The sequence below is a fragment of the Oncorhynchus tshawytscha genome, linkage group LG24, assembly GCF_018296145.1.
Source record: "Oncorhynchus tshawytscha isolate Ot180627B linkage group LG24, Otsh_v2.0, whole genome shotgun sequence".
NCBI classification, from domain to species: Eukaryota; Metazoa; Chordata; class Actinopteri; order Salmoniformes; family Salmonidae; genus Oncorhynchus; species Oncorhynchus tshawytscha.
The window spans coordinates 3,187,829-3,205,739 of NC_056452.1; the positions used below are offsets into that span (position 1 = coordinate 3,187,829).

General features: G+C 42.2%; 1 protein-coding gene across 9 annotated transcripts in view; it reads left to right on the plus strand.

Annotated features, from left to right (window-relative positions):
- The window catches only part of cmn (calymmin), a 74,599-nt gene that overhangs the window by 24,562 nt on the left and 32,126 nt on the right, over window positions 1-17,911 (plus strand). For 7 of the 9 annotated variants that reach the window (XM_042305171.1, XM_042305170.1, XM_042305177.1 and 4 more), the window contains 12 exons: window positions 6,374-6,439; window positions 7,908-7,958; window positions 8,202-8,270; window positions 8,676-8,741; window positions 8,873-8,908; window positions 10,199-10,282; window positions 14,388-14,417; window positions 14,526-14,573; window positions 14,693-14,743; window positions 14,843-14,911; window positions 16,356-16,424; window positions 16,702-16,767. In XM_042305171.1, coding sequence (XP_042161105.1) covers window positions 6,374-6,439; window positions 7,908-7,958; window positions 8,202-8,270; window positions 8,676-8,741; window positions 8,873-8,908; window positions 10,199-10,282; window positions 14,388-14,417; window positions 14,526-14,573; window positions 14,693-14,743; window positions 14,843-14,911; window positions 16,356-16,424; window positions 16,702-16,767 — 705 coding nt within the window. The remainder of the gene's footprint in view (window positions 1-6,373; window positions 6,440-7,907; window positions 7,959-8,201; window positions 8,271-8,675; window positions 8,742-8,872; window positions 8,909-10,198; window positions 10,283-14,387; window positions 14,418-14,525; window positions 14,574-14,692; window positions 14,744-14,842; window positions 14,912-16,355; window positions 16,425-16,701; window positions 16,768-17,911) is intronic. The other 2 variants (XM_042305173.1, XM_042305175.1) reach the window with 2 other exon arrangements.

Below are 17,911 nucleotides of genomic sequence, written 5' to 3' on the forward strand. Positions count from 1 at the left end.
AGTCTATATTGAGTTATTTAAGTATCATTCAATGGATTGCCCCCCCGTTTACAGTGTCTTCGGGAAGTATTCTTAACCCTGGACTTATTCCACATTTTGTTGTGTTACAGCCTGAATTAACTACACCATCATGAAAACATGGTTTTAGAAATGTTTGCTCATTTATTGAAAATGAATACAGAATTATCTAATTTACTTAAGTTAACCCCTGAGTTAAAAGTTGCGGCATACTGCGGCACAGCTTGTGGGGTGCCGCATGTTAGAAACAACTTTGGCAGCGATTAGAACTGAGTTTTTATGGGTATGTCTTTATTAAGAGCTTTGCACAATATTTGCACCTTATTATTTTTATTCTTCAAGCTCTGTCAAGTTGGTTGTTGATCATTGCTACACAGCCATTTAACTTGCCATAGATTTTCAAGCAGATGTAAGTCAGACTGTAATTCGGCCATTCAGGAACATTCACTGTCTTCTTGATTAGCAATTCCAGTGTAGATTTGGCCTTGTGTTTTTACGTTATTGTCCTGCTGAAAGGTGAATTAATCTCCCAGCGTCTGGTGGAAAGCAGACTGAACCTGGTTTTCCTCTAGGATTTTGCCTGTGCTTAGCTTCATTCGGCTTCTTTTTTATCCTGAAACTGCCCAGTCCTGCCCAGAACTGCCCAGAACAGTTCAAACTGGAGCAGCAGCACGGCCAGGTGGACTGGGGACAACAAGGAGTCATCATGCCAGGTAGTCCTGAGGCATGGTCCTAGGGCTTAGGTCCTGAAAGAAAGTGATAGAGAATTAGAGGGAGCATACTTAAATTCACACAGGACACCGGATGTTCCTGTTCCCAAGAAAGCTAAGGTAACTGAGCTAAACGACTACCGCCCCGTAGCACTCACATCCGTCATCATGAAGTGCTTTGAGAGACTAGTCAAGGACCATATCACCTCCACCCTACCTGACACCCTTGACCCACTCCAATTTGCTTACCGCCCAAATAGGTCCACAGACGATGCAATCTCAACCACACTGCACACTGCCCTAACCCATCTGGACAAGAGGAATACCTATGTGAGAATGCTGTTCATCGACTACAGCTCGGCATTTAACACCATAGTGCCCTCGAAGCTCGTCATCAAGCTCGAGACCCTGATTCTCGACCCCGCCCTATGCAACTGGGTTCTGGACTTCCTGACGGGCCGCCCCCAGGTGGTGAGGGTAGGCAACAACATCTCCTCCCCGCTGATCCTCAACACTGGGGCCCCACAAGGGTGCGTTCTGAGCCCTCTCCTGTACTCCCTGTTCACCCACGACTGCGTGGCCATGCACGCCTCCAACTCAATCATCAAGTTTGCGGACGACACAACAGTGGTAGGCTTGATTACCAACAACGACGAGACGGCCTACAGGGAGGAGGTGAGGGCCCTCGGAGTGTGGTGTCAGGAAAATAACCTCACACTCAACGTCAACAAAACTAAGGAGATGATTGTGGACTTCAGGAAACAGCAGAGGGAACACCCCCCATCCACATCGATGGAACAGTAGTGGAGAGGGTAGCAAGTTAAGTTCCTCGGCATACACATCACAGACAAACTGAATTGGTCCACTCACACAGACAGCATCGTGAGGAAGGCGCAGCAGCGCCTCTTCAACCTCAGGAGGCTGAAGAAATTCGGCTTGTCACCAAAAGCACACAAACTTCTACAGATGCACAATCGAGAGCATCCTGGTGGGTTGTATCACCACCTGGTATGGCAACTGCACCGCCCTCAACCGTAAGGCTCTCCAGAGGGTAGTGAGGTCTGCACAACGCATCACCGGGGGCAAACTACCTGCCCTCCAGGACACCTACACCACCCGATGCTACAGGAAGGCCATAAAGATCATCAAGGACATCAACCACCCGAGCCACTGCCTGTTCACCCCGCTGTCATCCAGAAGGCGAGGTCAGTACAGGTGCATCAAAGCTGGGACCGAGAGACTGAAAAACAGCTTCTATCTCAAGGCCATCAGACTGTTAAACAGCCACCACTAACATTGAGTGGCTACTGCCAACACACTGTCAATGACACTGACTCTACTCCAGCCACTTTAATAATGGGAATTGATGGGAAATGTAAATATATCACTAGCCACTTTAAACAATGCTACCTTATATAATGTTACTTACCCTACATTATTCATCTCATATGCATACGTAGATACTGTACTCTATATCATCGACTGCATCCTTATGTAATACATGTATCACTAGCCACTAACTATGCCACTTTGTTTACATACTCATCTCATATGTATATACTGTACTCGATATCATCTACTGTATCTTGCCTATGCTGCTCTGTACCATCACTCATTCATATATCCTTATGTACATATTCTTTATCCCCTTACACTGTGTATAAGACAGTAGTTTTTTAGGAATTGTTAGTTAGATTACTTGTTCGTTATTACTGCATTGTCGGAACTAGAAGCACAAGCATTTCGCTACACTCGCATTAACATCTGCTAACCATGTGTATGTGAAATACAATTTGATTTGATTTGATTCGGATAAGACAGGAGAAATACTCCAGATATAACAGACTGACCCTAGCCCCCCGACACAAACTATTGCAGCATAAATACTGGAGGCTGAGACAGGAGAGGTCGGGAGACAGTGGCCCCGTCCAACAATACCCCCGGACAGGGCCAAACAGGCAGGATATAACCCCACCCACTTTGCCAAAGCACAGCCCCCACACCACTAGATACCTTCAACCACCAACTTACCATCCTGAGACAAGGCCGAGTATAGCCCACGAAGATCTCCCCCCACGGCACAAACCCAAGGGGGGGCGCCAACCCGGACAGGAAAATCATGTCAGTGACTCAACCCACTCAAGTGACGCACCGCTCCTAGGGACGGCATGGTAGAGCACCAGCAAGACAGTGACTCATCCCCTGTAATAGGGGTTGAGGCAGAGGATCCCAGTGGAGAGAGGGGAACTGGCCAGGCAGAGACATCAAGGGCGGTTCGTTGCTCCAGTGCCTTTCCGTTCACCTTCACACTCCTGGGCCAGACTACATTCAATCATAGGACCTACTGAAGAGATGAATCTTCAATAAAGATTTAAAGGTCGAGACCGAGTCTGCATCTCTCACATGGATAGGCAAACCATTCCATAAAAATTGAGCTCTATAGGAGAAAGCCCTGCCTCCAGCTGTTTGCTTAGAAATTCTAGGGACAGTAAGGAGGCCTGCGTCTTGTGACCGCAGTGTACAGTGTATGTACGGCAGGACCAAATCGGAAAGATAGGTAGGAGCAAGCCCATGTAATGCTTTGTAGGTTGGCAGTAAAAGCTTGAAATCAGCCCTAGCCTTGACATGATGCCAGTGTAGAGAGACTAGCACTGGATTAATGTGATCAAATGTTTCGGTTCCAGTCAAGATTCTAGCAGCCGTGTTTAGCACTAACTGAAGTGTATTTAGTGCTTTATCCGGGTAGCCGGAAAGTAGAGCATTGTAGTAGTAGTCTAATCTAGAAGTGACAAAAGCATGGATTAATTTGTCACATTTTTGGACAAAGTTCCTGATTTTTGCAATGTTACATAGATGGAAACAAGCTAATAATAATTATATGTATGGGGTACAGAGATTAGGTAGTCATTCAAAAATGTTAAACAGTATTATAGTGCACAGTGTGAATCCATGCAACTTATTATGGGACTTATTAAGCACATGTTTACTCCTGAATTCATTTAGGCTTGCCATAACAAAGGGGTTGAATACTTACTGACTCAAGATATTTCAGTTTCTCATTTTTTATTATTTAATATTTTTAAAAATGTCCCAGTTTGATATTATTGGGTATTGTTTGTGTGTAGGCCATTGACAAACAAATATCAATTTAATATATTTTAAATTCAGGCTGTAACAAAACAAAATGTATGTCTAAATCTGTTTACATGTTTTTTTTTAACCTTGTTTAACAGTCTGCTTTAGTTTGTGGTGTTTGCTGTAGTTTAGACAATGAAGGCTTTGACAGTGCCTGTATTTACACATTTTGGGCTGAATCCTAACTTGAGATCCATGCAACCAAGTCAAATCTTCGCATAGATCATGCATTGAAATGATGTCAATGAGAAATGTATGAAAAGTTTCAAGATAGGGGTACGGATTTCATGTTGGGTTTCCACCCTGTGTGTTTTCAGTGTTTACAATGCAAATTTTTTTTGCACACCATGGTTGTTGTTCACTAGGGGATTATCTGTCATAGTTTTTTGTGTCCACCAAAATGTTTCTGTCCATTGATGTTCTAAAAAGAAGAGCCGTATGTGGGAACTTCACTGGGAATGTTTAATTTTAGGCAAATAACTGAAACCAGATGACCGTTTTACATATTTGTTTACAATTTCAAACTAAAATGACCAGTGGCTGTAAATGGTGATGACCTTGTGGCCCTTAGGTTATGTCACTGGAAGTGAGGTCCCTGAGAAAAAAAATGGTGGGTCGGGCACACCTCCTGGGAAAGGTGATTGGGGCGTAGACCCTGAAACTCAGGTGTCTAAAAGTACTGGACCCATGGTTACAAAGGCTGTGCCTGCGTTGGTACCTGAAACGATGGCAGCTAAAAACACTGGTCCCATCGTCCCTGGAGAAACCCTGACTAAAAGTGCACCAGGGGTGGCACCGGAAGTAGTGAGCATTAAAAGTGAACCTGCAGTTGTACCTGAAATCAGCCGTGGAACATGGGGTGTTGGAATCTAAAGTTGGGAGTCCACCTGGTAAACTAACACTTGATATTGTTTGTGTCTTTGGATGTGTAAGTGCTGTCATATAAACACAGTGTGTTTGTCACACTGGCCCTTGCATATGTCTACACCTGTCCCGCACCTGTGTGATGTGTAGTGCATGTGTATGTACATGTCAAGTCCTCTGTTTTGTCTTGTCAACAAGTTCATCACATGTTGCTGGCATCCATATGGTATAATTTATGGCACTGTCAGGTCTGTTTGAGTGTGTCACATTATTTATTTTGAATTGTTTTAGTGTGTTGGTTGTCATATTAATTTTATGTTTTTGTTGCATGCTTTCTTGTGTTGTTGGCTTTTCGCAAAAATAATTTAAGAAAATGTAGGTATATTAATGTCATGATGTGTTTTTTCTTATTGCACTTCTCATGTGTTGGTCTGTTGGAACTTCCGCTGGCGCACTGCTGCACCAATGTTATTGGACATGAATAACCTATCTGATACCATATAGATTGTAGGTTCAAGTATTTGTTTGATGTTGAGTGTAAAGCCTGTGGTCTGTCTATGAAGTTATTGGTTGTTACAAGACATCTCTTTGTGTTTCCCTAGTTTGAGATCAGTTTCAATCAACGTTTTAAGTATGATGACTGGATTACTGGCGGTTATTTGTCTTGATAAGTCTGTGGTGTAGCCTGATATTTCTCTGCGAGTAAGTTGAGGGATGTATGTTGAGGTCGGCCTTGCCAGTCTTGTTTTATTGATAACGTTGTGACCCCTAGTAGATGGTGAAGGAGCTGGGAACCCCAATGGCAATGGGCAGGGAGCTAAACCAGCCAAACCTGGTAAACATCAGTTACTAGTGAAATATACAGTATAAATACACCCATAGATAAATACAAGTATAACTAATATAGAAATAGTTTGCTACCCCAGCACCGCATTTGTATTGTGCTATTAGTATAATTATTGTTAGGTTTTGTCATTTTATTCATTTGTTTACTTGAATACATGGCATTCTATTTATAACGCATTTTTCTGACATGGATATTCTAGACTGTGGACCATCAGGAGTGCCAAATGGACAATGGGTGAAAATACCCAGTAATGGTAAACCAAGAGTACTATGTGTTATTCACAGGTGATCTGAATGGCATTTATTGAACAATGTGCCATAATTACCTCAACCTAATTTGTTTAAAGTGCATGCTGTTTTTGCCTATTTGTGCAGTTAATGTTTTTGCATGGATATTGTTTGTCCTGGCATGGTAACAACTGCTGGAATGTCTTTGCTATTGTACGGTGAATGTTGAGTCTCACTCTCATGACCTTTGACTCATGCTGCTTGTGACCCCTCTTCCCTAGATTGTTCACGTTGAGCACCTGCGATGTGTCCCACTTGGTTGACCTGTGCTGCTGGAGGAATTGTTCATTTATAGTGCTGAACCTAACTTGAACACAATAATAACATACAACATGTATAGGAGTTACACAGTTGTAGAACAGTTAACTCGTACCTGATTTCACTTCACACCATGTTATTTAAGGTTATGGTCCAGGAGCTGGTGTCCCCATTGGCTTGGGTGGTAAATTTGCCCTAATATCATACATCAATGAGGTCTTCCACACACTCAGCTTTCTGTGTATGATGATTAGGTTACGGAGGAGGAACTGGTGTAAACGGAGGTGGTGCCCCCAATGGCTATGGTGCAAAACCCAATGGTAAATTGTTACTGGTTAATTGAAGCAGTCATAGTAGCTATTTATTATAGATTATTTAAAGATGAATGTTACCATGTAGGCCCACAACATAAGTCACTCTTATACAGTGCATTCGGAAAGTATTCAATTCCTTCCCTTTTTCCAAATGTTGTTACATTACAGCCTTATTCTAAAATGGATTAAATAGTTTTCCTCATCAAGCTACACACAATACCCCATAATGACAAAGTGAAAACAGGTTGTTAGAAGTATTCAGACCCGAAACTCTGGTGCATCCCGTTTCCATTGATCATCCATGATTTTTCTACAACTTGATTGGTGTTCACCTGTGGTATATTCAATTGATTGGACATGATTTGGAAAGGCACACACCTGTCTATATAAAGGTCCCACAGTTGGCCGTGCACGTCAGATCAAAAACCAAGACATGAGGTTGAAGGAATTGTCCGTAGAGCCCGAGACAGGATTGTGTCGAGGCACAGATCTGGAGAAGGGTAAGAAAAAATGTCTGCAGCATTGAAGGTCCCCAAGAACACCGTGTCCTCCATCATTCTTAAATGGAAGAAGTTTGAAACCACCAAGACTCTTCCTAGAACTGGCTGCCCGGCCAAACTGAGCAGTTCAGGGGGAAGGGACTTGGTCAGGGAGGTGACCAAGAACCCGATGGTCAGTCTGACAGAGATCCAGAGTTCCTCTGTGGAGATAGAACCTTCCAGAATGACAACCATCTCTGCGGCACTCCACCAATCAGGCCTTTATGGTAGAGTGGCCAGGGGGAAGCACTCCTCCGTAAAAGGCACATGACAGCCGGCTTGGAGTTGCCAAAAGGCACCTAAATGACTGACCATGAGAAACAAGATGCTCTGGTCTGACGAAACCAAGATTGAACTCTGGCCTGAATGCCAAGCATCACGTCTGGAAGAAACAGAGCCCGGACAACACTCCCCATCCAACCCAACAGAGCTTGAGAGGATCTGCAGAGAAGAACTCCCCAAATACAGGTGTTCCAAGCTTGTGCCAAGAAGACTCAAGGCTGTAATCACTGCCAAGGGTGCTTCAAACAAAGTACTGTGTGAAGGGTCTGAATACTTAAGTAAATGTGATTTTTCATAGTATAATTTTTGTACATTTGCAAAAATGTCTAAAAATCTGTTTTTTTGCTTTGTCGTTATGGGGTATTGTGTGTAGATTGATGAGGGGGGTAAATGTAATCCATTTTAGAATAAGGCTGTAACGTAACAAAATGTAGAAAAGGTCAAGGGGTCTGAATACTTTGAGTGCACTGCATGTGGTGCTGGCGATATAATACCCAATGCGGAATTCATTATAAAAGAGCTTTGGCAGAGATAATGGTGTGTGTGCAGGAGTTGTCTTTTATAATAAGTGTTTTTAGTAAGGGGTTTTTGTACACATTTTTACATGATTGTGCATGCTATCAATGAGATCTTCTACACACTTTGGTGAATAGGTTACGGTGTCGGAGCCGGTGCACCGAACGGACGTGGAGCCAACCCCAATGGTAAATCTACTCTGTTGTCTTGTGTGGTTTTAAGCCTAAACAAAATGTTTGCCATTTCATGGTGGCATCAGGTTTTCCAGTGCAATTAGGATGAAGGTTCATATTTTTTGTTGAGCTGTTGTCTTTGTCAATTTTAATGGTTTGTGGGAGTTTACTTTTATATTAAGTTTAGTTTTCATCATCATTCTTGTGCATGCCATTAATGTGGTCTTCCACTCTAAGATTTTGGTCAACGGTCATTAGGTTATGGTGCAGGAGCTGGTGTACCACATGGAGGTGGTGTCCCCAATGGCTATGGTGCTAAACCAAATGGTAAATTGCTAAATTGGAATAAAACCCCCAGGGTTGAATTCATTATAAAAATCATTTGTTGACGTTTCAGTCTTTGGTCACATACCTAAATGTTGACATGTGCAAAGGTAATAAAGTGTTGCTCAATTTCATGTAAATGCTTGTCCAGGGTTCAAGCACCATTTTCTATTGCACTCAGTAACTAAGTTCTGCTGATTTCAGATATTAAGTAAAAGATATTCAGACTTTGTGATATATTTGTTATAGGATATGGAGCTGGGGTACGTCCAAATGGAGGGGGAGCTAATGCACCCAAACCAGATAAACGCCTTGTTTTTAAATAAGTTATGAGCCTTGCAACCTTTCTAACACCTGGCAGTGTTTTCTCTCTATAGTGTGTCGTAAATGTTGTCTTGTGATCCATAGGTGATGGTGCTGTTGCAGGAGGCTATAATCCTGTTGCTGCTGGCTATGGATATGGACCTGGAGCAGGTAATGCCAATACTAACTGTACAATGATTGTGAGTGTGAACCATTTCCATTTTTGTACTGAAGAAAACATGTTCAATATAGGCTATTAAAATGTCCTAATATAAATTCCTTGATGGATTGTCGTTGTGCAGGTGAAAATCCTTTCGCAGGGAAACCCAAACATAGTGGTGAGTACCCAGCTAGCACACAACATTCTAAGAGAGCATGCCCAAGTGAAAAACAACTCATTGTATTATATTACAAGTATACTTAAATATACAAAACATTAAAATAATATACTTCAAATATGAGATCTACTTCTAGTATATCTTATGTATACTATACATATAATATAATTACACTTCAACACACTTTAAAGTTTACTTTAAATTCATTGTTTTTGTTTTTTTGTATACTATAAATATACAATTATCAACCTTCAATACACTTCTTGAAAGTGTACTTCAAATTCATTGTTTTTCAGTCTTAAAGTATACTATATGTTCCCTATCATTAAACGTACACTCATTAAAACTGTACTAAAATTTCAAATGCTTTAATTGTAATTTAGTATATTAATTCTAAATACACTTGGAGTTGAAGCATAGATTTATTTTTAAAGGAAACTCTGCTTGTGAGTGATCAAGTACACAGTGCCTTGCAAAAGTGTTCATACTCCTTGTATTTCTTCACACTTTTGTGTTACAAAGTGGGATTAAAATTGATTTGTCATTTGTTGTCAACAATGAACTCAAAATACTCATGTCAAAGTGGAAGGGGAAAAAAGTTTGATTAATAAAAATGTGATAAGTATAGTCATTGCATAAGTATTCAGACCCTTTGTTTAAGCAAGCCTAAATTATGCTGAACAAAAATATAACATGCAACAATTTCAAAGATTTTACTGAGCTACAGTTCATATAAAGAAATCAGTCAACTGAAATCAATTCATTAGGCCCTAATCTATGGATTTCACATGACTGGGAACAAAGATATGCATCTGTTGGTCACAGATAAATTGCAACAAAAAGGTAGGGGTGTGGATCAGAAAACCAGTCAGTATCTGGTGTGACCACCATTTGCTTCTTGCAGCGCAACACTTCCCCTTCACAGAGTTGATCAGGATGTTGATTGTGGCCTGTGGAATGTTGTCCCACTCCTCGCTGCCAAAGGTGTTTCTAGCATGTATTGTCTCAAGGAGCTGAATACTTTAATTTTACCAAATTGTTCAGAGAACTTTAAGAAACATAATTCTTTTATAGGAATTTCAGTACTTCAACGTAATGTTTCCTAGAGGTTCCCAAAGGTTCTATTTAAAAACCTCTGACTATATTCTGGGAACGCTCTCCAAAATGTTGTGACATTACAGATGTTCTCAGAAACAACTATATTTTTGGACAATGTCATTACTTCATCAGAACATTTCATACAAGTTCTCATGGTTCTATTTTTTTTTTTAAATGGTTTTACTATTGTAGGTTATGGTCAAGGTGTCTACCATGGAGCTGGTTATGGATATGGCGCAGCTGCAAATGGAAATGGCTACGGTGCACCTGCAATTGGTAAGTTTAGCATCACACATTGTGTGACCAAACAAAGATATACACACATGCAAGAGGCATATCTCATCGGATACAAATCATAGATTTAATATATTTCCGAATTTTCTATGATTCTTTGGAATGCCACCAAGCTACCTTTTTCACATAATCAAGAACTAAGAAAGTATTGCCAAGAAGAGGTTAGTTGAAAAATCTATAGTGACGGTTTATATGGGGCTTTCTTGTAATGGACACCAAAAATCTTTGCTTATATCACATTATCTGACCTACAATCTGTAGCTACATAAATGCTACCTCGTTAGAGGCATCCTACTGAGCACAAGATGTTGAACAGACGTCTTGTGCTCAGTCGGATTGTTCAAAATCACGCTATTTGGTCTATCTTGCATCTGTACCAATTCAAGTTAGTTGAGTAGTCTATGCTGATGGAGAGTTGCCTGTTTTAGACACACTGGCTAGGACTGCTACACCTACATGTGAGAAGCCTGGTTTCTAAAATTGACTTTCTATATGGACCATATGGACCTTTCAGGCAAACCAGGACACTGCTTTAGCCATGTCATTTTATAATAACAGTTTCAGACTCTGTAACTTGAGGGATACAACATTTACAGATCTGATTGAAAAAGGAAGAGGTGAAGGTATTACTTTCCACCTCTGTCCCTAGTCAGTTTGAATGCCCTAAACGTATGCTCAGGAAATAGCACCCGATTTACGGTGGAAGGGGTACGCCCTCATTTGCTTTATTACTCCAGTGCTTTTAAAGGGCTAGTTCACCCAAATTACAAATATGTTGGTTTCCTTACCCTGTAAGTAGTCTATGAACAAGGTATGGCAGCAGTTCTTGCCTTGATCTTGTGTATCTGGCCACTATTTCTAGAATTTGTGGCACAAATGCAAGTCAATGGTATCGATATTATAATTTTTCAATATTACAGTTGTCATAGCTTGACCTCCTGGGTGAGGTTCAAAGAGACCCCCCTTATATGATTAAATATTAAACTATTTGTAAAAACATATCAATGTGATTTTAACCTTCTAAATGAGAAATTGTATTTGATATAAAGTTTTATCAAGTCATGAACCATGCCCAGATGAGAACAGACATTATGCCAGCGTGATGGAACGCCCCCTTTGTTGTGAAGAAGTTTAACCTGCCTGGTGTGTTCCTTGTTCTTCTTGATGCTCTCTGCGCTTTTAACGGACCTCTGAGACTATCACAGTGCAGGTGCATTTATACGGAGACTTGATTACACACAGGTGGATTGTATTTATCATCATTAGTCATTTAGGTCAACATTGGATCATTCAGAGATCCTCACTGAACTTCTGGAGAGAGTTTGCTGCACTGAAAGTAAAGGGGCTGAATAATTTTGCCCGCCCAATTTTTCAGTTTTTGATTTGTTAAAAAAGTTTGAAATATCCAATAAATGTCGTTCCACTTCATGATTGTGTCCCACTTGTTGTTGATTCTTCACAAAAAAATAGTTTTATATCTTTGTTTGAAGCCTGAAATGTGGCAAAAGGTCGCAAAGTTCAAGGGGGCCGAATACTTTCGCAAGGCACTGTAAATAAAAAATCCTCAATCTACACAAAATACCCCATAATGACAAAGTGAAAACAGTTTTTTGGGGGGGCCAAATGTATTAAAAACAAAAAAACAGTTAACTTATTTACGTAAGTATTCAGACCCTGCTATGAGACTTGAAATTGAGCTCAGGTGCATCCGTTGGTCATCCTTGAGATGTTTCTTCAACTTGATTGTAGTCCACCTGTGGTAAATTAAATTGATTGGACATGCTTTTGAAAGGCACACACCTGTCTATGTAAGGTCCCACAGTTGACAGTGCATGTTAGAGCAAATACCAAGCCATGAGGTTGGCGGAATTGTCCGTAGAGCTCCGAGACAGGATTGTGTTGAAGCACAGATCTGAGGAAGGGTACCAAAAATGTCTGGAGCATTGAAGGTCCCCAAGAACACAGTGGTTTCATCATTCTTAAAATGGAAGAAGTTTGGAACTAGAGCTGTCCACCTGGCCAAACTGAGCAATTCGGGGAAAAGGGCCTTGGTCAGGGAGGTGTAGCCTGGGTAGCCATTTGATTAGATGTTTAGGAGTCTTATGGCTTAGGGGTGGAAGCTGTTTAGAAGCCTCTTCAACCTAGACTTGGCGCTCCGGTAGCAGAGAGAACAGTCTCTGACTAGGGTGGCTGGAGTCAATTTTTAGGGCCTTCCTCTGACACCGCCTGGTATAGAGGTCCTGGATGGCAGGAAGCTTGGCCCTGGTGATGTACTGGGCTGTACGCACTACCCCCTGTGGTGTCTTGCGGTCAGAGGCCGAGCAGTTGCCATACCAGGCGGTGATGCAACCCGTCAGGATGCTCTCGATGGTGCAGCTGTACAACCTTTTGAGGATCTGAGGACCCATGCCAAATCTCTTCAGTCTGAGCTTGTTGTCATTGCAGGCAATCTCAACGCTGTGCATTACAGGGAAGACATCCTCCTCATGTGGTGCCCTTCCTGCAGGCTCATCCTGGGAGAATAGGTTTTGTCGTGCCCTCTTCACGACTGTCTTGGTGTGCTTGGACCATGTTTGTTTGTTGGTGATATGGACGCCAAGGGACTTGAAGCTCTCAACCTGCTCCACTACAGCCCCGTCGAGGAGAATGGGGGTGTGCTCGGTCCTCCTTTACTTGTAGTCCACAATCATCTCCTTTGTCTTGATCACGTTGAGGGAGAGGTTGTTGTCCTTGCACCACACGGTCAGGTCTCTCTTCTGACCTCCTCCCTGTAGGTTGTCTCGTCGTTGTCGGTGATCAGGCCTACCACTGTTGTGTTATCGGAAAACTTAATGATGGTGTTGGAGTCTTGCCTGGCCGTGCAGTCATGAGTGAATTGGGAGTACAGTTGGGGACTGAGCACGCACCCGAGGGGCCCCTGTGTTGAGGATCAGCGTGGCGGATGTGTTGTTACCTACCATTATCACCTGGGGGCGGTCCTGGTAGGCTCGTGTCACTGGGCTGCTCTTGTCTGTGCTTCCCTCTGTAGTCTGTAATAGTTTGCAAGCCCTGCCACATCCGACGAGCATCGGAGCCAGTGTCGTACGATTCGATCTTAGTCCTGTATTGACACTTTGCCTGTTTGATGGTTCGTCGGAGTGCATAGCAGGATTTCTTAGAGTCCCACTCCTTGAAAGTGTAAGCAGTACCGTTTAGCCCACTCCTTGAAAGCATAAGCCGTACCGTTTAGCTCAGTGCAGATGTTGCCTGTAATCCATGGCTTCTGGTTGGGGTATGTACGTACAGTCACTGTGGGATGATGTCATCGACACAATTATTGATGAAGCCAGTGACTTATTTGGTGTACTCCTCAATGCCATCAGAAGAATCCTTGAACATATTCCAGTCTGTGCTAGCAAAACAGTCCTGTAGTTTAGCATCTGCTTCATCTGACCACTTTTTTATTGACCGAGTCGCTGGTGCTTCCTGTTAATTTTTTTGCTATATCCCATAATTTCAAAGCAAAAACGGGTGTTAACTTTTGTCCTTGGAAAGTATTCCTTATTCTAAAAAAAATTTTTTTAATACACCATCAATCTACACACAATAACCCATAATAACAGAGCAAAGGTTAAATCTGTTTTTGCTTTGTCATTATGGGGTATTGTGTGTAGATTGATGAGGTGTATTTATAACAGGCATGAGGTGTATTTAACATATTGATGAGGTATATTTATAACAGGTAAAAACCTGTTTTTGCTTTGTCATTATGGGGTAGTGTCTAGATTGATGAGGTGTATTTTAAAAAAAAAAGTTTTATCATAAGGCTGTAACATAACAAAATGTGTAGACAAGTCAAGGGGTCTGAATACTTTCTGAAGGCACTGTATGTGCTAGATTTAACTATAATGTGTAATGACTTGTGATCCTTTAGATATTCAGAGAAAAATTAGGATGGATTATAGTACTGGATTTGACAATTCATTCAATTTTTTTTTTTACAGTAGAACATTTTGATTTGACTGAAAACCAGTATATTGAGTCCAAGAGTGAGTGCCCTAGTTTTCACAATAACAGTGAATGTCAAACGTTTCATCTTTTTATCAAGGTGTGCCTGCTGGTATGGAGGGAAAATCAGGTATGTAGGCTACTATATGTCATAGACAAATACAACATCAGTCCTAGCCTCCCAACATGTCGAGCAATCAATCCATGCCAACGAATGAATCCATACATCCTAATGCAGGTGGGGTTGGTGCAGGACTTGGAGAGCCTGCAAATGGCGGCAAATATGGTGAGAATGGCCCCCTCAAATTTTAAGAACAAATTAGTGCATGACAACACTGAATGGTTCAGAATAATATTTTTTTTAAAAATCAGAACTGCCTGCATTCTCTTCATTTTCTTTAACAGGTGGTTCCGGACCTTATGGCGGAGCTCCAATCATTCCTGCTGGACTGGATGGTAAGATTACACCCATATCTACACACAGTGCTTATCTCATGTAGTGTGGGTGTACACTCGTATACACAGTAGCTGAAATGCGTCTCTCATCCTTGACAGGAACAAGTCAGTTTGAACCTCAACCCGCTGGCCTACGTCCTGATGGGAAATCAGGTGGAATATATGGTGGTGAGTTGGTTGTACACAAACACCTTTTCTAAATAATATGTCAACTCAGCAAAAAAAGAAACGTCCCTTTTTCAGGACCCTGTCTTTCATAGCTAATTCGTGTAAAAATCCAAATAACTTCACAGATCTTCATTGTAAAGGGTTTAAACACTGTTTCCCATGCTTGTTCATTGAACCATAAACAATTAATGAACATGCTCCTGTGGAACGGTCTTTAAGACCCGCAGCTAACAGACGGTAGGCAATTAAGGTCACAGAAAACTTAAGACACTAAAGAGTCCTTTCTACTGACTCTGAAAAACACCAAAAGGAAGATGTCCAGGTACCTGCTCATCTGCGTGAATGTCCCTTAGGCATGCTACAAGGAGGCATGAGGACTGCAGATGTGGCCAGGGCAATAAATTGCAATGTCCGTACTGTGAGACACCTAAGACAGCGCTACAGGGAGACCGGACAGACAGCTGATTGTCCTCTCAGTGGCAGACCACGTGTAACAACACCTGTACATGATCGGTACATCCGAAGATCACACCTGAGGGACAGGTACAGGTTGGCAACAACAACTGCCATCACCGGCCACAACGTCGCCTATGGGCACAAACCCACCGTCGGTGGACCAGACAGGACTGGCAAAAAGTGCTCTTCACTGACGAGTCGCAGTTTTATCTCACCAGGGGTGATGGTCGGATTTGTGTTTATCATCGAAGGAATGACCGTTACACCGAGGCCTGTACTCTGGAGCGGGATAGAGTTGGAGGGTCCGTCATGTTCTGGGGCGGTGTGTCACAGCATCACCGGACTGAGCTTGTTGTCATTGCAGGCAATCTCAATGCTGTGCATTACAGGGAAGACATCCTCCTCCCTCATCTGGTACCCTTCCTGCAGGCTCATCCTGACATGACCCTCCAGCATGACAATGCCACCAGCCCTACTGCTCGTTCTGTGCATGTTTTCCTGCAAGACAGGAATTTCAGTGTTCTGCCATGACCAGCGAAGTGTCCGGATCTCAATCCCATTGAGCACGCCTGGGACCTGTTGGATTGGAGGGTAAGGGCTAGGGCCATTGCCCCCAGAAATGTCCGGAAACTTGCAGGTGCCTTGGTGGAAGAGTGGGGTAATATCTCACATCAAGAACTGGAAAATATGGTGCAATCCATGAGGAGGAGATGCACTGCAGTACTTAATGCAGCTGGTGGTCAGATACTGTCTGTTACTTTTGATTTTGACCCCCCTTCGTTCAGGGACATGTTATTCCATTTCTGTTAGACACGTCTGTGGAATTTGTTCAGTTTATGTCTCAGTTGTTGAATCTTGTTCATAGAAATATTTACACATGTTAAGTTTGCTGAAAATAAACGCAGTTGACAGTGCGAGGACGTTTCTTTTTTTGTTGAGTTTGTGTAAAATTTAAATGGAGTTTACCCTTTTGCTCTGTCGGTCACAGGATTGGGTGGGCCATATGGTGGTCAGACCCTCGGAATGGGCCCAGAGGCAACATCTCAGACCAAATATGGTGAGTGAGTTGCTTGTGGTGGGGCTCAGGGTTGCATTTCTCCAACGATACATATTTACAGGAAAATAATGAGAAACAGGAAGAGAAGTGTATAACTGATGCTGCCTCGCTTTGTGGACCTTTTTCTCATCAAGCTTTAGAAATTCGCAATTGTCCACATAATGTGGAAATTTGTCTTTGGCTTTGCATTAACATCACAGCAGAGTGACTCACAATGAACAGTAGTCCACTCCCTCTCTTGCTTCTTGCCCTAATACGTTATCTTGCTCTGACTCAGGCATTGGGGGGTTGCCATTTGGTGGTCAACCCTTCGGGTTGGGGACTGATGGTGAAGGCAAGTATGGTATGTGTATGGTATATATACGCCTGCTGCATCTACGGGTAACAGCCAAAATAATGTAAACACTTGAGGATTTGTATTTATTAAGGATCCCCATTAGCTGCTTCCAAGGCAGCAGCTACTCTTCCTGGGCTCCATCACCTTTAAGGCAGTTATATAACATTTTAAATATTAAATTTCATAACTTTTCACAACACATTGTGTTCACTCAGACCACTACTCTATCACATACAGGTATCTACAATACAAAATCCGTGTGTATGAGTGAGTGTCTTGTGTGTGTCTCTTCACAGTCCCCACTGTTCCATAAGGTGTATTTTTATCTTTAAAAAAAAATCTGATTCTACTGCTTGCATAATTTACCTGATGTGGAATTCGTATTCAGTTCCAACTGACGTATTCAGTTCCATGTGGCCATGGCTCTATGTACTACTGGGCACCTCCCATAGTCTGTTCTTGACTTGGGTATTGTGAAGAGACCTTTGGTGACATGTCTCGTGGGGTACACATAGGTGTCTGAGCTGTGTGCTAGTAGTTTAAACAGACACCTCGGTGCATTCAGCTTGTCAACACTTCTTACAAAAACAAGTAGTGATCAAGTCAATCTATCCTCCACTTTGAGCCAGGAGAGATTGACATGCATATTTTTGTTAGCTCTCTGTGTACATCCAAGGGCCAGCCGTGCTGCCCTGTTCTGAGACAATTGCAATTTTCTGAGGTCCCTCTTTGGGGCACCTGACCACACGACTGTACAATAGTTCAGGTGCGACAAACCTAGGCCTGTAGGACCTGCCTTGTTGATAGTGTTGTTAAGAAGGTAGAGCAGCGCTTTATTATGGACTGACTTCTCCCCATCTTAGCTGCTGTTGTATCAACATGTTTTAACCATGACAGTTTACAATCCAGGGTTACTCCAAGCAGTTTAGTCACATCCACTCAATTTCTTACAAGATTTAGTTGAGGTTTAGGATTTAGTGAATGATTTGTCCCAAATAGAATGCTTTTAGTTTTTGAAATATTTAGGACTAACTTATTCCTTGCCACCAATTCTGAAACTGACTGCAGCTCTTTGTTAAGTGTTGCAGTAATTTCACTCGCTGTAGTCACTGACGTGTATAGTGTTGAGTCATTTGCATACATACACACT